Source organism: Bombina bombina, chromosome 5 (genome assembly GCF_027579735.1).
Source record: "Bombina bombina isolate aBomBom1 chromosome 5, aBomBom1.pri, whole genome shotgun sequence".
In the NCBI taxonomy this organism is placed as follows: Eukaryota; Metazoa; Chordata; class Amphibia; order Anura; family Bombinatoridae; genus Bombina; species Bombina bombina.
In genome coordinates this window covers 846,728,392-846,750,472 of record NC_069503.1, presented here as the reverse complement: position 1 = coordinate 846,750,472, position 22,081 = coordinate 846,728,392, and the positions used below count along the sequence as shown (strand labels likewise).

Here is a 22,081-nt window from a genome sequence, read left to right as displayed (position 1 = left end):
TCAAGTGATTTAGCATATGAGTATTATGTCCCTTTAAGGAAACAGTGCACATTATATCTACTGCCGCTTGATTGAAGACATCGCCCGGATGGAAGAAGACTTCACTGCGGCTTGATTGGACATCGCCCGGATCGGATGAAGAGTTCGGCCCGGCTGGGTGAAGACAAGGTAGGGAGATCTTCAGGGGGGTAGTGTTAGGTTTTTTTAAGGGGGGTTTGGGTGGGTTTAGAATAGGGGTATGTGGGTGGTGGGTTGTAATGTTGGGGGGTGGTATTGTGTTTTTTCTTTACAGGCAAAAGAGCTGTTTTCTTTGGGGCATGCCCCGCAAAAGGCCCTTTTAAGGGCTGGTAAGGTAAAAGAGCTTTGAACTTTTTTTAATTTAGAATAGGGCAGGGAATTTTTTTTATTTTGGGGGGCTTTATTATTTTATTAGGGGGCTTAGAATAGGTGTAATTAGCTAAAAAACCTTGTAATATTTTTTTTATTTTTTGTAATTTTTTTTTTTTTTTGTAATTTAGTTTAGATTATTTTATTGTATTTTAGTTTAGATATCTGTAGTTTATTTAATTTATTGATAGTGTAGGTGTATTTGTAACTTAGGTTAGGATTTATTTTACAGGTAAATTGGTAATTATTTTAACTAGGTAGCTATTAAATAGTTATTAACTATTTAATAGCTATTGTACCTAGTTAAAATAAATACCAAGTTACCTGTAAAATAAATAGCTAGCACTTGTTTCTAGTAAATTATTGAATCATTTGTAGTATTATCTCTTCATTTGTTTTTTGAGTTTGTAAAATAAATATAAACCCTAAAATAGCTACAATGTAATTATTAATTACATTGTAGCTATCTTAGGGTTTATTTTATAGGTAAGTATTTAGATTTAAATAGGAATATTTTAATTAATAATATTAATATTAATTAGATCTATTTTAATAAGAATTTAGTTAGGGATGTTAGAGTTAGATAAGGTTATTATACTTAATATATATAGATTATAATAACGATATTAAATATATTAACCCTAATATAATTAGGGTTGATATAGTTAATATATATAATATAATAACTATATTAACCCTAATATAATTAGGGTTGATATAGTTAATATAATATAATAACTATATTAACCCTAATATAATTAGGGTTGATATAGTTAATATATATAATATAATAACTATATTAACTATATTAACCCTAATATAATTAGGGTTAATATAGTTAATATAGCTGACGGCGGTGTAGGGGGATTAAATTAGGGGTTAATATTTTTTAAATAGATGGCGGCGGTGTAAGGGGCTCAGATTAGGGGTAGGTAAGGTATATGGCGTCGGGGTAGGGGCTCAGTTTAGGGGGTAGGTAAGGTAGATGGCGGCGGGGTAGGTGCTCACTTTAGGGGGTAGGTAAGGTAGATGGCGGTGGGGTAGGGGCTCAGTTTAGGGGGTAGGTAAGGTAGATGGCGGCGGGGTAGGTGCTCACTTTAGGGGGTAGGTAAGATAGATGGCGGCGGGGTAGGGGCTCAGTTTAGGAGGTAGGTAAGGTAGATGGCGGCGGGGTAGGGGCTCAGTTTAGGGGGTAGGTAAGGTAGATGGCGGCGGTGTAAGGGACTCACATTAGGGGGTAGGTAAGGTAGCTTGCTACGGTTAGGGGGATCACATTAGGGGGTTATAGATTTAATATAGCTGGCGGCGGGTCTGGGAGCTGCGGTTTAGGGGTTAATACATTTTTTATTGTTAGGATAGTGAGGGGGGATAGCGGATAGATGGTTAGACGTGTCGGGCTATGTTTGGGAGGCGTGTTAGACAGTACGGGGGATTTAATAACTTAAGTCAGGTTTTGTAGGCGCCGGCAGTTTCTAAAGTGCCGTAAGTCACTGGCGACTCCAGAAAAGATTTCTGGACATCGCTGGTTTATCTGACTTACGGCACTTTAGCCTCTGACGGCGCCGTATATAGGATAGCTCGAGTTTGCACCGCAAACTAAAATCTTTATCGGATCGCGCCCCTGGTGAGCCAATGACAAGGGGCATATATGTGCAGCCACCAATCATCAACTAGCTACCAGCAGAGCATTGCTCCTCCTGAGCCTACCTAGGTATGCTCATTAACATAGAGTACAAAGAACATTTGATAACAGACGTAAAAGTTGTTAAAAATGGCATACTCTTTCTGAATCAATAAAGTTTAATAAAGTGAGTCGGAAATGCTCAGCTAAACATTTCATTTTCACTTAGAAACATCTTTGAAATACTTATGTTTTTGCTTTTGAGGAAAATGACCACTGGCTTTGAGCTAACTTTTCACTTTCACAAGGCCTTCCTCAAATGACACTTGTGCACGGTCTGAATAACACATTGCTTTAAATATTTTGTTCTATACAATATTTGTATACCAGGAGCAAGACTTAAATGTCTAGTCTTTTAATAAATGCATAAAAACTATTTGGAAAATATCATACTCCTTAAACGAAACTAAAGATTTTCTGATTAAATATTTGTACTTAGCACATTTGTTATCAAGATAGACTTTTTAAATATCTTACAGATGGGACTTTAAGCCATGGATCTTCAAGGCAGTAGCACCAGGGCTCGAGTGCATGTGGGCCCGTCAAGCAGTGCAGCAGGCTGAAACATTTTGTGATGTGTATGTTTTTTTTTTATTTGTCTGATTTCTGTCTGCCATATTTTTTTTAATACTTGTACTCAAATGTAAAATAAGCGCAGAGGTACCGCAGCTGCTACACCCTCCTCCCATCACAGCGGTACACAGGGATGGGGCAGGTCAAATTAGGCTGAGGCAGGTGGTAATGGTGTGTGGCTTGCGGCAGTAGTAGAGAAGAGGTAGGAGACTGGCCAGATGATGGTCCACCCACATCTGCGTGCCTGTTGGAGCTTGGAGACGGAGTCTTGCAAGATTTATCAGGTGGGCTATGTTTTATTTAGATTGTGAAGCTCCCAATTGTTACTTTACCTTTTATTTATTTTGATAGATAGATTGATTGGTAATATTACTAGCCCCTTGAGTTAACCTTTGGTAGGGGGCCAAAAAAAAATTATTTCACCAGAACTCTCTGTTTATTAGGTCCACTACTTTTTTTTAGAGAGTCAGAAACTAACATCATATACAATTCTTGCATATTTTTTAAGCAAAAGCATAATTGAAAACATAAAATATGATTGCAGCTCTGTCATGTGGCTTCCAAAACCAGACTTATTATTACTTGAAAGCAGTTTGTGGTTACATTGGTTGCTTTAGCTTCAGAGCAGTTGCACATAATCTATTATGTATATATGTTCATATTACAGTACACCACCACATTTTTTTCTCTAAGTTTATGAAATAATTAACTAGTTCTTTTAGAATACTTTACATTTAACAAGTTATAAAAACATTGCTATGCATAACTTATTTGTGGCTTGTAGCCAAACATTTATAAATATGAGAGCAGGGGTGTATTTTGGCCTATGTAAACAAGGCACTTGCCTAGGGCAGCAGATTGGGGGGCAGCACTTTTTGAGTCTGATGTCTTATTTAGCAATATATATATATATATATATATATATATATATATATATTCACACACACACATGGTATATATAAATATTATCACTGCTCACGTGTATACTGTGTACACATGTGCTAATTCATCCCACCTGAGTATATTCAAATGTTTTGCAAGCCCTGGTGAATATTTACTTTGGAAATTCCATGAGAAAAAAGTCACATTACACCCTGACCAAACAATATTATGGCCAAAAAGGGAGAACATGTTGAGTGCCTAGGGCAGCATGAAATCTAAATACACCACTGTGTGAGAGAAAATAATATTCTGTTATATATTATCATTCTCCTTGTTTATGATATATGAAATACCGTATTCCACAATCTTATCGTTAATATTACAAGATAAATACGCTAACACTAATATATCATGAGTTGACAAGTAAGTAGATTTGCTGTGCTAATTTCCTAGCTATGTTTGCACAGTGGAACCTATAAAAATTATCAAAATTATATTTTAGAGATTAGATTGCCTGTATTCATAAAATGTGTTAAACTAACATTGTGTTTCTGATAAACACCATATTCAAAGGACATGAACACAAAAGTGAATATGAGAAGTGAATTAAACATGGATGTTACTAGTCAAAACTGTCACATTCCTCAAAACTCTGATATATTAGAACTGTATGTCACTTTTTTTATTTGTAATCTAATTTGCGCGACATTCCTTTCAGTTATCACTTATAGGGACACTAAACCCAATACATTTCATGATTCAAGTAGAGCATAGAATTTTAAATATCATTCCAATTTACTTCTATTATCTAATTTGCTTCATTCTTTAGATATCCTTTGTTGAAGAAATAGCAATGCACATGGGTGATCCAATCACATGCGGCATCTATGTGCAGCCACCAATCAGCAGCTACTGAGCCTATCTAGATATGCTGATAATGAAGCAAATTAGATAATAGAAGTAAATTAGAAAGTTGTTTAAAATGTCATGCTCTTTCTAAATAATGAAAGAAAAAAAATTGGGTTTCATGTCCCTTTAAGTAATTTAGTTCTGTTAATTAAATAATGTCATTAGTGTTAATACAAGACAGTTGTGACAACAGATCTGAAAATCTAACTGGGACATTAAAGCTATAAGTCAACATAAAACTTTAGAGGATAGAATTTTAAGAGACTTTTTTAATTTACATATTTTCTAACATTTTATTTGTTCCTCTAGGTAACCTTTGATGAAAAGCACCACTAGGAGCTAGATGGTGCACATATGTCTCTTGTCATTGCCTCACCAGATTATTATTATAATTATTTTTATACTTTATTTATAAAGTGAAAACAAATTCTGCAGCACTGTCCATAGGTACAAAAGATAAAAGTAATACTATGATACAATATTTCTAAGAGATGGGCTAAAATTCATCAAACAAATACAGGAGGAATTGAGGGCCCTATTCCCGTAGGAACTTACAATCTAGAAGGACAGAAGGGTGAGAAACAGGAGGTGAGGACTGCGAGGGTGAGAATGATGTTACTACAGAATTATATAAAGGCAATTATTAGGTATGTGGAATTCATTAGTTACTCAATTGGGTGGTAGCTTCCTTGAACAAAATGTCTTTAGGGAGCGTTTAAATAAAGACAGATTAGGGGAAAATTTGAAAGCTTGAGGAAGTGCGTTCCAGTAGGCTGGTGCTGCATGTGAGAAGTCCTGCAGTCTAACATGGGAGAAGGTAATGGGAGGACAAGGAGCAGGTCATTGTTGGACCTTAGGGGTGGGTTGGAGTATATTTGTTTATTAGTGAGGACAGATAGGGGGGCAGTGTTGGTAAGGGCTTTGTAGGCCAGGATGAGAATTTTGAATCCAATTCTGCTGATGAGTTAATCTAGGGTCCAGTAGTGCACTGCTGAACTGGAGCTGAGTAGTTTAACTATGTGTTTAAAGCCTTTGCAGAGGTTAAAACATAGTTATATGCAAGCAGCAATAGTGCAATAATAAAATGCTGTAAGACATTATAACATTTTATATTTCTTATGCACTTGTATGGCTTGTGCTATATATACTTGTGTTTAGGTGATTCCATTATATTAATAACCTATTGTAAAAACCTTAAGCAAGAACCAGTTACAGAGGCTGCGAAGGTGCGCTATTTAAACAGGTGGGAGATTAATATTTGTATGAATACTTCAGTTGTTGGAAGGATACACAGGAACATAGTAAGTGTATGTCACTTGTCAATGTGCTACAAGGTAAACATTTTCTGTTTTCATTTTCTCCTTTTTTATTACATCAAAGAATCACGGTGGTCAATGTAAGTTTGATGCATTAAATCTGACAGATGTAAATAAACCTGGTTTAACTGCTGTCAGTGAGTTAAGATAAAAAAGCAATACTTTAACAACAAAGGTATATGTCAAATTACAAAACAGTTGACCCTAAATTACAACATGTCCCAGCATGCATTTAAAGTAGCACAATGTTTCATGAAAACAAGCAATCTAAAGAGATTAGAAAACATAAAACATTCCAGTGTAGCCTATTGCTGAACCCTTACAACATATGGTATACATGAAAAAAGATCTGTAAAACCATTTGTAGAGGTACTATGACGTGAGACAATCTGAGCAATATCCCTTGAATAATGGGCTCAATTGTATTTGGTTATTATCTTATGGATTATCTGATTGGGTGTCAATCATTAAGTCAATACTTACAATACATATCCCTGAGCCATCTTGACATCTACTTGAATGTCCATTACATCTGCATGGGACACATCTTCCCAGGAATGAACCTTGATTGTCCCGATAGTACCCAGGAGCACATTCCTAAAAGGAGATAAAGTCAATGTTAACCACTTGCATATAACAGTGTGGACCTTTATACACAAGGTGGAAGAGAAAATCAAACCACCAACATTAAAATGAGTGCAGCACGCTAGAGGACAGTTATTTGTGTAATACAATGTGTCCATCTTTTCTCACACACAATTATAAAGCACTCCTAACACTTTATACCCCGTCATGTAACACAATACATAAAAATGCCTCCCTCCTCTGCCCATTTATATCTTTTTGTGTCTTTTTATCATGCATTTGTTGATTATTCAAATCTACTGTATTTACTGGTCCTTTAATAACCATTTTTAGCTGCATGGTAGCACCCAACATCTTTTAGCACCATTGCATGCTCCAGTGTCCACACCCTCCGAGTTTATCTTTATTTTGAACATCTTATCTTCAACCCTAATGGTTCCAAAACCTATTCTGCACTAAGCACTGTCTACAGTTATCCCTTGAAACTCAACACCGATATGAACCATATCTTAGGTGCTCCTACTGCATCTGTTTACTGATGTGTAAATTCCCTTATACGATAAACTGCAAATATACAAAGCGCAAAACAGACTTCTGTAAAGATCCCATCTCATCAAACTCACATGTGGGGCACCTCCAGGTACAAAGCAGCCTGGACACTCTCAGTCTCACAGCTAGGCTGATAACACATCTCACTGGGAGACTAGAGTGTCCAGCCTGTTCCAAACTTTTTCTGCAGACAGTGCTGCACTGGGAAGCTCTATTTGTAAGGAAGTCATGAAGTATTTGTGAATTATCAATATCATTTTTTACACATGACATTGCAGTTCTGTAATTAAATAGAACCCCTGAAATCAAGTTCATAGAACATCCTATTATGCTTCCCATGCCCCAATGAAACAATGAGCACAGAGAGTTGTAGTTATGAACTGTCATTTAATAATTAAAGGGACACTAAACCGAATTTTTTTCTTTCATGATTCAGATAGAGCATGCATTTTTAAGCAACTTTCTTATTGACTCCTATTATCAATTTTTCTATTGCTATCTTTATTTAAAAAGTAGGAATGTGATGCATAGGAGCCGGCCTATTTTTGGTTGAGAACCTGGGTTATGCTTGCTTATTGGTGGGTAAATGTAAGCCTCCAATAAGCAAATGCTATCCATGGTGCTGAACCTAAAATGGGATGGCTGCTAAGATTTACATTTCTGCTTTTAAAATAAAGATAGCAAGAGAACAAAGAAAAATTGATAATAGGAGTAAATTATAAAGTTGCTTAAAATGTCATGCTCTATCTGAATCATGAAAGAAAAAATGTGGGTTCAGTGTCCCTTTAATTTCACCACTGCCCACCTTACTCTGGATATAAAGTCAGTACAGGTCCGTATTGCTGGATGAGATAGAGATGATAAGGACAAAGAACAAGAAATACTTAGCAAATTAAAGAAAATCCTATTTACAAGATAATTCTTTAGGAATAATGACTTAATAAAATTGCTGTTATATAAATATTTTCTATTTATTAAATCCTTGATTTCTCTTTCTTTACTATTCCTAACTTTTCTCTCTTCCTTTGCTCAGTATTTCTTGTTCTTTATCCTTATCATCTCTATCTCATCCAGCAATACGGACCTGTACTGACTTTATATCCAGAGTAAGGTGGGCAGTGGTGAAATTAAAGGGACACTGAACCCACATTTTTTCTTTCATGATTCAGATAGAGCATGCAATTTTAAGCAATTTTCTAATTTACTCCTATTATCAATTTGTATTCATCCTCTTGGTATCTTTATTTTATAAAGCTGGAAAGTAAGCTTAGGATTCGGCCCATTTTGGTTCAGCACCTGGGTAGCGCTTGCTGATTGAATGGCTACATTTAGAAAGCAAGCGCTACCCAGGTGCTGAACCTAAAATAGGCCGGCTTTGAAGCTTAAATTCCAGCTTTTTAAAATAAAGATGTCTCGGATTAGCACTCATGCAAAAACTTTTTACTTTCAACTTATAATATGAGCGCAACCCAAAGAGCGCAAAAAGCCTCTGTCTAGCAAAGTTAATGTGCGAGTGGGAGCGCTAATTTGTGCCCCACTTGTAAATTTTTAGTGTCCATAAAGCAATGGATGCAACAATGTTGTTATCTAGTTTACTTCTTTGCTGGGACCAATAAGGAGAAGTTTTAAATGAGTCATTAGAGTGTGCAGCCAATGACCTTGTAGAATGTAGCAATGTTAAATCTGGAGTCTGCACTTCCATTTTTAACAGGAATTGAAAATAGCTGTATTTTCAGAATTGAATTACAGAGAACAGATTAAATAATTATAAAATATATTGCAAAACTATCTTTTTACGACATATAATTAGACATTCCATATCAATCTCAGCGTGTCTGATATCCCTTTAATGCTTCATATTGCTTGCAATTTGTATCTCCACTTGCAATCTTGCCCTATGATTTTTAAGGTCAAATTTAAAATGATTAGACATTTAATTCCAAATAATTCTACCATTAGCTTAAATCTCAGCTAGATTTACAAGAGAGTTTTTTTTTAATACATCTAGGCAAACATATTTGTCAAATATCTAATCTAAATATATTTTGCATCAGAATTTAAAGGGATTTTAGGGCATATTTTTTAAGCTCCGTATGGAGCTTGATGCCTGTGTTTCTGGCGAGCCTGAAGGCTCGCCAGAAACACAAGTTATGAAGCAGCGGTCTAAAGACCACTGCTCCATAACCTGTCCGCCTGCTCTGAGGCGGCGAACCGAGATAGTCAGAAATCAACCCGATCCAATACGGCGTTGCACCAGCAGTTCACAATAACTGCTGGTGCAATGATAAATGCAGACAGCGTATGCTGTCGGCATTTATTGATGTGCAGCGGACATGATCTGCAATATCAGATCATGTCCGCTCGCACCTTATTAAATAGGCCCCTATGCTATTACCATTTCATTTTATTGATTTATTACTCATGTATTTCCAAAGAGTACCAAGCACAAAAATAACTTCACACAATACCTGGGAATTATTTTACTATGCACCATTCACACAAACAGACAGAATTAAATAAATAAACAGTCATTTTTTTAAACTCCTAATCAGGTATGAAACTATATGTCTGTATTGCCTGAAATTGTGGTTCTAGATTAAAGGGATCCAAAACTGAAATATGTATGGGTGGATTTCAGTTTTAAATAGAAGCATTTTTGCAATATCCATCCATCCATTAGCAATAATGTTTCTAGTAAAAGTTATTACTGTATTTTACTAGCATACTCACATATGTTGTGAAGGCCTGAACGTCAGTATTTAAACACCATGCCTGCTCAGAGAGTTAGCAGTGGGTTGTATGACACAGACGCAATAGACACCGCCGCCAGCAATCTGAGCATGCATGGCATTTGAATACTAGTTTCTGGCCCTCACAACATATGTGCGTATGGTACTGAAACAGTAATAACGCTTACTAGAAGCATTTTTGCTGATAGAAGTATGTTGCAAAAATGCTTCTATTTAAAATTTAAATGCACCCACACACATTTCAATCTTGACCTTTCTATCCCTTTAATTTTATATAAATGAAAATACTATAAACTAGGAAATATACATAAAATGTTACTCAATGTTAAGAATACAGTGAACTGTAATTTTGTACAAACCCCTCCGCTGAGGGCTGTGACACCTCTGAACAACCTAACAGCCTGGTCGAGAATCACTGATCTAGAGCTTTAAAGAAACAAATGAAAACTGTATTTTATTCTAAAATATGAATATTTTTAATGAATTAAAACATCTCACCTACTAAGGTGTATCATGTGCATACTTTACAAAAAGTGCGTATATAAAGTGACGTGATTTCTCTTGAGAACATGCACTTACACGCACTTACAGAATGAATTTCTGGCTGCTAGCATTCACTGTGGGACCTTCCAGCAACTTATCTCTAAGTATGAATAAAGTATTCTTAGCCAGCAGTGCAATCAGACTAGATATGAATGCTGTGATAACCATAAAACTAAGTTATACTGACTGTTAACTAGGATTATCCTAGAAATGACATTTATTTTGCAAACTGCTGGAGATGCAAAATAAGAGCATTATGGTTCATTCTTTAGCAGCTGAAGGAAACCATATTCAGAGTGTAATTATTAGGGTGAATTTTATTTTTACATCCTAAAGAAATTCATCAGATGAAGAAATGATATAAAGGGAACAGCCTGCCAGCAGATGTGGTACAGATGACAACAAATCTATACAGTTCCATGACCGTTTAAAGAGTTGTATACAATATTATTATCCTGGGTGTTAAAGGAAGCTGACATTTTTTGCACAATGTGCAGGGCTAAATAATGATTATCTATGTCTATATTATTAGTATTATACATCTGCAATAAGAGCACTTTCCTTACCGTGTTGTGTTGTACACCCAGAGTGTGTTGCTGCTGATTGATTCTAATGGGCACCTGAAGTACCTGTGTCCTCTGTTGCATACCAAGGCTCTCACTTAGCCCCAGACCCATCAGCATACACAAAAGAAATAACATATTTCTCAGCATATCTCCTTTGCTGTTACAATTGCACAGTAAGTTCCTTCCTGATACAGATATCTGTGTTATGGAGCTGTTTGATGTTTCAACTCTTCTTTTTCAGTGTTTAGCCATTCCTTAAACTTGGCTGTGGAAGTTCTCAATTCTCTCACCTTTTAAAAAAATCCTTTTTATACTACAGGATCACTACAAGCCACTGCTTACGCTCCACCTTCCAGATCAATGCATGAGTCATAATGTGTAATAAAGGTAACGGGCCCCAAGGGTTAACAGACTTTAGGTAGTGTATTTAAGGTGTGTCTGATAACACCGTGCCTCCACCCTATGAGAGTCAGACCTTGCTAGACCATTTGAGCAGTAAATCATACCCTGAGTAACGCTGCAGACAAATAATATCTGTGTGTGATGGATCAGTCAGAGGTGCTACGGTTTCCTCTGGGCTACATATTTTCAACATAGCACAGTTACACAGGAACAAGTTACAGCAATTTTTTTTATTCAAGCCTTCACATGCTCAAAACCTTGATATTTTGCATTGATATTATTAATGTAGGTAATAATTGCATCATTAAGAAGTGAAGGCCCTGGAGGGACACTAAAGCCACAAATTACATAGAAGATATTAGCCCTATTTGTAACAGTGAGCAGTCAAAATAAAAACAAACTGATAAACGATGCCCTTCATAACCTTTTTCTCACGTTCTTAGTGATTAGGGTGCAATTTCCTATACATAGAGAGTGTATGTTATAGAAATACAGACTGTAAGAGAAAGCAAGAATGTGAAGCCGGAATATGTAGAATCCCGGAAGAAGAAAACTCTCATTTATACATTTTGATTTGTGACATCTTGTCTCATTTTTTGAGATTTGTATTACAAACTATTACATGAACAAAATACTGTATATACTTTGATACGGTGTATACTTCACTGTGGGATATGTACTAAATAAATAAAATGAAATAAAAATATAATGGGCTAAATTGCAAGTGGAGCGCAGACGTTTGTGTAGAAGCAATAAGGGGTTTATTGCGGATGTTTGCCTTCGTCGGATTTACCGCTGGCATTATAAGTTGAAAGTAAGCGTGATTTACGCTAGAATGATTACCACGTCCTCACAGCTCTGGTTATATGTCACAAAACACATCAAAAATACACCAGGTGGTAAAAATGATTCTAAAAAAAAAATATTACACACAAAAGTTATAAAGGCTCAAAGATATGAGGTCTCAAGTGTTAGAAAAAAAAGGCAGCCAAAGGGTTTTAAGATAGAGACATACGTATACATCTATATAGAGGCTATCATATCTCAGAGGCCTATGTAATAATTAAGACCAAGGGTTATTATTGTAAAACTACTCCATCCATGGTTTTAATTTTTCACCCAATTTTATATTATAGTAATAAAAGTTATGTTTTAATTTAGTTGTTCGCCATTTCTGCCTAGTAGTCTGGGCAGTGAGTGTTATAATCGCATACCCCAATGCACTTCAATATATGTCTATATATGTTTACATATGTAGTTATGTGTTTATATACATATGCATTTATGCATTTATATGTGCATATATGTATTTACAGAGCTATATATGCACATAAACACATAACTACATATGTAAACATATATAGACATATATTGAAGTGCATTGGGGTATGCGATTATAGCACTCACTGCCCAGACTACTAGGCAGAAATGGCGAACAACTAAATTAAAACATAACTTTTATTACTATAATATAAAATTGGGTGAAAAATTAAAACCATGGATGGAGTAGTTTTACAATAATAACCCTTGGTCTTAATTATTACATAGGCCTCTGAGATATGATAGCCTCTATATAGACAAGGGTAAGATTAACAAGCAGGAGTGTGTGTTTATATCACAATGAACCATGTTCAATAGTGATTATTGCTTCGGTAGATCAGTTATTGGAGAAGGTAATTTGTACAGTTTATGTAAAGGATAGTAAGCTACATTGTATTGGGATTAACTTAATGTCTGCCTCCCAATAAATTGTTATTGTTCCATACATATACATCCTCTGATAGAAGTAGGATTCTTTTAGTTTGCTGACTATAATAGGCCAGGTGCAGTACTAGGGACGTTGATGTTTAAGTTGTAGTGTAGTGCTTCAACACGTGTATTTAATAAGTTTTAATCACACCAGTCACTATGGTATAGTCTCTCAGTGAGTTATACCATTCAGTCCGGATTGCTCAGTGCTGATAGATGTAGCTGCCCTTGTGTTAATTAAATTGTTGCCAATCTAATTATAGGGGCTAGTATGCTCTCGTTATAGTGACTCAGTGGGTTCTACTGTTATTACCAGATTGGTCAGTGTCAATAATTGTAGCTACCGTTATAATAAATTGTTCCCACGCCAATTATTGAAGCTAGTCTGCCGCAATATAGTTTCTCAATGATTTTTACTATTGTCACCAAATTGCTCGATATCAGTATTTTTCACTATCAATTCAGTGTTTAAATGTTCACCCTGAAACCCTCGCTACTGAAGCTGTAGCTTTGTTAGTAACCCTTATCAATTTAAGGTTAAACACTGATTCATTCAATGTGAGAGCCACTGTGCTGATTGTTATCAATACAAATGGTAACGCTAGTTGCTTTACTTAATGCAGCTAACAAGTGCCAGTAAGGCTAACTATTTCTCAGGATAACTTCTCCCCTGTTATTCTAGTAAAATCGTTGTAATGTTAAACTGAGTACAGCTGTTAATTCAATGCCTAATTTCAGCTACAATATTTGCAGCTATTCCGTTTGGGTCTGTCATATCAGTTCCGCTACACTAGCACCATCATATTCCTAAGTTACGCTGTCTATTAAGATCAGGTAAGTATATCAAGCAAATAGGAAGTGTATCAAGCAAATAGGAACATTTAGGCTTACTGTAATTGTCGTCACTGATTATGGTTTTAAACGATTGTAAGTTACCAGAAGGTGGGTGAATGTGGATATCATAAGCAATACTGTAACATAAGGTAACAAAAAGAGTAACAATGATATTTATCGCTACAACCCATGCCAATTAAGGTCAACCAGTTCACAGAGCTATATTATGAATAGTAAGTTTAGTGATAATGATATGAAGTATATTAGCACTATTATGATTTACAACCAGTACCGGGTAGTACCCGCTATTTTTATACAATTACTGTTGTGAATTATTATCAACACAACTTTCTTATAACCTTACTTAATAATGATCACTCAATAGAGCTATTGATTCAAACTACTCCTATCCTTTATTTAAAAATGAGCCCTCAAAGCTCCTAATTTACTTCCCTAACGCGTTTCACCCTACTGGGCTTTATCAAATGTGGCAAGCCGCCCATTTTCTGGGGATATATACCCGGTTGAACTGGAAGTTCTGCCTTAGAGAGATCTGATTGGAGGACCGAGCCGTCCGTCATCATCAAAGTGATTCCGTCTAACAGTTTTAGAATATCTGTTGAAATGCATGTAAGGTGGAATGTACTATTAACGTTGGCTTAAGGTTAAAATGGGATGGGATATGATAGTCATGTTAGAAATGAATCCCGAGGTATGTTACTATCATGACTCAAATTAATCGATCAATCTACTTAGAAAGCTCACGAATACTCGAGTATCCAATCTTACTCAAGAAATATATCTTCATTTTGTTTTCTTATCAACCTTTTAATATGCATTACAAAATATCCCATTCCAAAAGAAATGGTGTTAATAGTGCAAATTAAATTTCTCAGTTAATATTTTATTTTATTTCATACTGGTTGGGGTTTCTAGAGGTCTTAATACCTTTAAGAATATTCAAAGAAATAAGAAATTATTAATTTGGTAATTTAAAAAATGCATTGAAGGGGAGAGATATCTATCTGTTAACATGGATCAAGAAGCCTGACCTGGTGTAATTGCGTGGCTAACAGGATGTCATTAATGCCACTTTAAAGGATACAAAATACAGGAGGAAAACATGAGTACTCCAATCTGTATATTCATTACTATACCATTCCGTGGAATAATCTTATGTGAATAGAGGTTCAAGAATTAACTAATATTATAACACTATGTGAACTTATATTCTGCGGTTGGACCAACTGTGATTCAAATGTGAAATTTAATAAATAATTTTGTGATGCGACCTCTGTTGTGCTTAGGATGCTACGTGTCCTGTGTGTACTGTACTAAAACTTAACTAGTTACACAAGTGAATAACCTTGTCAAAAGTGACAAATAGACACTTCTATTTTGAAATGTGATGCAAATAGTGAAAAGAACTAAAAGTAAATTAAAGTGAGAGAAGTGAATTGACTAGTTATTCCTGGGCTGTGAATCGGTGTGTATATATTCAGTGTGAGTGGCAGTGTGATAGCTGCTATCCCTGTGATTCTCGTGGTTCAGAGACTCCATCCATGGTTTTAATTTTTCACCCAATTTTATAATATATTAATAAAAGTTATGATTTAATTTAGTTGTTCGCCATTTCTGCCTAGTAGTCTGAGCAGTGAGTGCTATAATCGCATACTGTAGTGGGAATTCTCTGTCCATTCCCACGTTCTTTTGTCGAATATCAAATTTTTTGCAAAGCACCCCTCCCTTAATAACTAATACTCTATCGCCTAGATTTAGAGTTCTGCGGCCAAAGGGGTGCGTTAGCTACGCGTGCTTTTTTCTGGCCGCACCTTTTAAATACCCCTGGTATTGAGAGTTCACAGAATGGCTGCATTAGGCTCCAAAAAAGGAGCGTAGAGCATATTTACCGCAACTTCAACTCTCGATACCAGCGGTGCTTACGGACGCGGCCAGCTTAAAAAACGTGCTCGTGCACGAATCCCCCATAGAAAACAATGGGGCTGTTTGAGCTGAAAAAAAACCTAACACCTGCAAAAAAGCCGCGTTCAGCTCCTAATTCAGCCCCATTGTTTGCTATGGGGAAACACTTCCTACGTCTGCACCTAACACTCTAACATGTACCCCGAGTCTAAACACCCCTAACCTTACACTTATTAACCCCTATTCTGCCGCCCCCGCTATCGCTGACACCTGCATATTTTTTTTAACCCCTAATCTGCCGCTCCGTAAACCGCCGCTACTTACATTATCCCTATGTACCCCTAATCTGCTGCCCCTAACACCGCCGACCCCTATATTATATTTATTAACCCCTAATCTGCCCCCCACAACGTCGCCTCCACCTGCCTACACTTATTAACCCCTAATCTGCTGAGCGGACCGCACCGCTATTATAATAAGTTAATTAAGTTATTAACCCCTAATCCGCCTCACTCCCGCCTCAATAACCCTATAATAAATAGTATTAACCCCTAATCTGCCCTCCCTAACATCGCTGACACCTAACTTCAAACATTAACCCCTAATCTGCCGACTGGAGCTCACCGCTATTCTAATAAATGTATTAACCCCTAAAGCTAAGTCTAACCCTAACACTAACACCCCCCTAAGTTAAATATAATTTAAATCTAACGAAATAAATTAACTCTTATTAAATAAATTATTCCTATTTAAAGCTAAATACTTACCTGTAAAATAAATCCTAATATAGCTACAATATAAATTATAATTATATTATAGCTATTTTAGGATTTATATTTATTTTACAGGTAACTTTGTATTAATTTTAACCAGGTACAATAGCTATTAAATAGTTAAGAACTATTTAATAGCTAAAATAGTTAAAATAATTACAAAATTACCTGTAAAATAAATCCTAACCTAAGTTACAATTAAACCTAACACTACACTATCAATAAATTAATTAAATAAAATACCTACAATTATCTACAATTAAACCTAACACTACACTATCAATAAATTAATTAAATACAATACAATAAACTAACTAAAGTACAAAAAATAAAAAAGAACTAAGTTACAAAAAATAAAAAAATATTTACAAACATTAGAAAAATATCACAACAATTTTAAACTAATTACACCTACTCTAAGCCCCCTAATAAAATAACAAAGAGCTCCAAAATAAAAAAATGCCCTACCCTATTCTAAATTACAAAAGTTCAAAGCTCTTTAACCTTACCAGCCCTGAACAGGGCCCTTTGCGGGGCATGCCCCAAAGAATTCAGCTCTTTTGCCTGTAAAAAAAACACATACAATACCCCCCCCAACATTACAACCCACCACCCACATACCCCTAATCTAACCCAAACCCCCCTTAAATAAACCTAACACTAAGCCCCTGAAGATCTTCCTACCTTATCTTCACCTCACCGGGTATCACCGATCAGTCCATGCTCCAAAATCTTCATCCAACCCAAGCGGGGGCTGGCGATCCATAATCCTGCGGCTGAAGAGGTCCAGAAGAGGCTCCAAAGTCTTTATCCTATCCGTGAAGAAGAGGCGATCCAGACCGGCAACCATCTTGATCCAAGCGGCATCTTCTATCTTCATCCGATGAGGAACGGCTCCATCGTGAAGACCTCCAGCCCGGACCAATCTTTTTCCTCCGACGTCCAACTGAAGAATGACGGTTCCTTTAAGGGACGTCATCCAAGATGGCGTCCCTCGAATTCCGATTGGCTGATAGGATTCTATCAGCCAATCGGAATTAAGGTAGGAAAATTCTTATTGGCTGATGGAATCAGCCAATCAGAATCAAGTTCAATCCGATTGGCTGATCCGAACAGCCAATCAGATTGAGCTCGTATTCTATTGGCTGATCGGAACAGCCAATAGAATGTGAGCTCAATCTGATTGGCTGATTGGATCAGCCAATCGGATTGAACTTGATTCTGATTGGCTGATTCCATCAGCCAATCAGAATTTTCCTACCTTAATTCCAATTGGCAAAAGAGCTGAATTCTTTGGGGCATGCCCCACAAAAGGTCCTTTATAGGGCTGGTAAGGTAAAAGAGCTTTGAACTTTTGTAATTTAGACTAGGGTAGGGCATTTTTTTTATTTTGGGGGTCTTTGTTATTTTATTAGGGGGCTTAGAGTAGGTGTAATTAGTTTAAAATTGTTGTAATATTTTTCTAATGTTTGTAAATATTTTTTTATTTTTTGTAACTTAGTTCTTTTTTTTATTTTTTGTACTTTAGTTAGTTTATTTAATTGTAGTTATTTGTAGGTATTGTATTTAATTAATTTATTGATAGTGTAGTGTTAGGTTTAATTGTAGGTAATTGTAGGTATTTTATTTAATTAATTTATTGATAGTGTAGTGTTAGGTTTAATTGTAGCTTAGGTTAGGATTTATTTTACAGGTAAATTTGTAATTATTTTAACTAGGTAACTATTAAATAGTTCTTAACTATTTAATAGCTATTGTACCTGGTTAAAATAGCTATAATATAATTATAATTTATATTGTAGCTTTATTAGGGTTTATTTTACAGGTAAGTATTTAGCTTTAAATAGGAATAATTTATTTAATAAGAGTTAATTTATTTTGTTAGATAAAAATTATATTTAACTTAGGGGGGTGTTAGGGTTAAGGTTAAAAAATGTATTATAGTAGCGGTGAGCTCCGCTCGGCAGATTAGGGGTTAATTATTGTAGGTAGCTGTCGGCGACGTTGTGGGGGGCAGATTAGGGGTTAATAAATATAATATAGGGGTTGGCGGTGTTAGGGGCAGCAGATTAGGGGTACATAGGGATAATGTATGCTGCGGCGGTATACGGAGCGGCAGATTAGGGGTTAATAATAATAATATGCAGGGGTCAGCGATAGCGGGGGTGGCAGATTAGGAGTTAATAAATATAATATAGGGGTCGGCGGTGTTAGGGGCAGCAGATTAGGGGTACATAGGGATAATGTAGTTGGCGGAAGTGTACGGAGCGGAAGATTAAGGGTTAAAAAATTTAAATATAGTGGCGGCGATGTGGGGGGACCTTGGTTTAGGGGTACATAGGTAGTTTATGGGTGTTAGTGTACTTTAGAGCACAGTAGTTAAGAGCTTTATGAACCGGCGTTAGCCCAGAAAGCTCTTAACTACTGACTTTTTTCTGCGGCTGGAGTTTTGTCATTAGATTTCTAACGCTCACTTCAGCCACGACTCTAAATACCGGAGTTAGAAAGATCCCATTGAAAAGATAATATACGCAATTGACGTAAGGGGATCTGCGGTATGGAAAAGTCGTGGCTGCAAAGTGAGCGTTAGACCCTTTCCTGACTGACTCCAAATACCGGCGGTAGCCTAAAACCAGCGTTAGGAGCCTCTAACGCTGGTTTTGACGGCTAACGCCAAACTCTAAATCTAGGCCTATATGAGATATTATTACCTATTAAGGTTCTTATATATAATGGGGAGTTTACCCCCTAGTGGTGCCATTGCTTTAAACCATATCTCAAATGAAGTGCTTGCGGTTAAGTAGATGAAACATTTAAAAACATATATATTTATATATGAATATATTTGACATTCCAATGTTCTTCACACAGCAGACTATGTTCTATGTATGTTTTTTTTAAAATAAATATTTATATATATATATATATATATATATATATATTTATACCTATATATATAATATCATCAGACATAGAAGAATATGTTCTAATTATTCATGAATTCATATTTCAACATATGTGAAGAACATTGGAATGTGAAATATTCATATTTTCATGTTGGCTTAGCACACATGAGAATATGCAATTGGGTTTGTGCGTGAGCAGGGTGTTTTTTTCCCCCACTTTTTTTTCTCCATTGACTCCTATGGGGGAACACGTGAATGTGCAACCCGACGCACGCAAAAATCTTACTTCTAGCTAAGTTAACAGACAAGTGTTAAATGTGTTATTTCAGTTTAATAATCAATTCGTTATCGGATTCCATAATTTCTCATTATTCTAAGCATAGCTAAAACAACTCTATTCCAATAGACAAAAATGCATTATTTTTTGAGTGAATAATTTGTTTGAAATATTCATAAACCCTGAATTAATGTAACTTGATCCAACAAAGGGCTGTCCAAATGTATTTATTAGGTGCTTAATACATGGGCAAAAAGCATTAACAAAATTAACAAGCCAAGGATAAAAAAATACTATGCACTTACAATGTTACTATACCCTAAATATATAAAATAAAGTCCAATTCTATACTTTTTAAATAATATATACAAACCAGGGGGTCGATCCGATAAAAATCGTTGCCCGCAAAAGCTGGCGACGCCAATATTTGAGCGGGTTTGGTATCCTATATACGGCGTAACCTAGAAGTTACACGCGTATATTTCTGCCGTCGCCCGTAGTTTTTTGGGCCATAGGCAGGTATACCAAACCCGCGCAGTTTGGTATCCAATATACAGCGTAAGGACTTACGTGGCGAAAATGGAGAAATCTTACTCCTCATTTTCACCTCGCCACAAAAAGCAGCCGTAAGAAGCCTTACGCTGACTATTGGAGCCCCGTAACTCTCTAAACTAGCTGCTAAATAAACCTAACACCTAACGCATGTGCAATGTCTATCTAACTGTCAACCACGATCTGCTAAATAAAACTTAACACCTAACGCATGCGCAATGTCTATCTACCTGTCAACCGCGATCTGCTAAATAAAACCTAACACCTAACGCATGCGCAATGTCTATCTACCTGTCAACTGCGATCCCCCGCCGCAATCCCTAATAAAGTATTTAACCCCTAAACCGCCGCCATCTACATAAACTAACCCCCTACTGTGAGCCCCTAAAACCGCCGCCATCTACCTGATCTATCCCCTAATCTGACCCCTTACACCGCCGCCAGCTATATAAATATTATTAACCCCTAATCTAAAATCCATAAAGTAATAAGCTCTATTACCAGCCCTTAAAAGGGCCTTTTGCGGGGCTTTGCCCCAAAGTTAACAGCTCTTTTGCCCTATAACCTGCCCTCCCTACACCGCCTCCACCTATATTAATGGTATTAACCCCTAATGTAAGCCCCTTACACCGCCGCCATCTATATTAAAATTATTAACCCCTAATTTAATCTACCTACCCCGCCGCCAGCTATATTATCTATATTAACCCTAAGAATATTATAGTTAATATAGTTATTACATTATATATATTGACTATATTAACCCTAATTATATTAGGGTTAATATAGTTACTATAGTATTTATATTAACTATATTAACTCTATCTAACCCTAACACCCCTAACTAAATTCTTATTAAATAAATCTAATTCATATTATAAACTAAAATATTCCTATTTAAATCTAAATACTTACCTATAAAATAAACCCTAAGATAGCTACAATATAATTAATAATTACATTGTAGCTATGTTAGGGTTTATATTTATTTTACAGGTAAATTGTTAATTATTTTAACTAGGTACAATAGCTATTAAATAGTTATTAACTATTTAATAGCTACCTATTTAAAATAATTACCCAATTACCTGTAAAATAAATCCTAACCTAAGTTACAAATACACCTACACTATCAATAAATTAAATAAACTACAAATATCTATCTAAAAATACAATTAAATAAACTAAACTAAATTACAAAAAAAACCAAAACACTAAATTACAAAAAATAAAAAAAAGATTACAAGATTTTTAAGCCCCCTAATAAAATAATAAATCCCCAAAATAAAAAAAATTCCCTACCCTATTCTAAATTAAAAATAGTTCAAAGCTCTTTTACCTTACCAGCCCTTAAAAGGGGCTTTTGTGGGGGCATGCCCCAAAGAAAACTGCTCTTTTGCCTGAAAAAAAAACACAATACCACCCCCCAACATTACAACCCCCCACCCACATACCCCTAATCTAACCCAAACCCCCCTTAAATAAACCTAACACTACCCCCCTGAAGATCTCCCTACCTTGTATTCACCCCGCCGGGCAGAACTCTTCATCCGATCCGGGCGATGTCCAATCAAGCGGCAAAGAAGAATTCTTCATCCCGCCGATGTTTTTCTCCAAGCGGCAGCAAAGTCTTCTTCCATCGGGCAGCATCTTCCATCAAGCGGCATCTTCAATCTTCATTCTTCGCTCCTCCAACGCGGAGCATCCATCCCGGCCGACGACTGAACGACGAATGAGGTAACTTTAAATGACGTCATCCAAGATGGCGTCTGTCGAATTCCGATTGGCTGATAGGATTCTATCAGCCAATCGGAATTAAGGTAGAAAAATCTGATTGGCTGATTGAATCAGCCAATCAGATTCAAGTTCTATCCGATTGGCTGATTGGTTCAGCCAATCGGATTGCGCTTGAATCTGATTGGCT

At 36.1% G+C, this 22,081-nt stretch overlaps 1 protein-coding gene across 1 annotated transcript in view; it reads right to left on the bottom strand.

The window, feature by feature from the left end:
• LAMA3 (laminin subunit alpha 3) overlaps positions 1-22,081 on the bottom strand; it is a 573,745-nt gene that overhangs the window by 97,025 nt on the left and 454,639 nt on the right. The window contains exon 42 of the mRNA XM_053714980.1: positions 6,232-6,345. Coding sequence (XP_053570955.1) covers positions 6,232-6,345 — 114 coding nt within the window. The remainder of the gene's footprint in view (positions 1-6,231; positions 6,346-22,081) is intronic.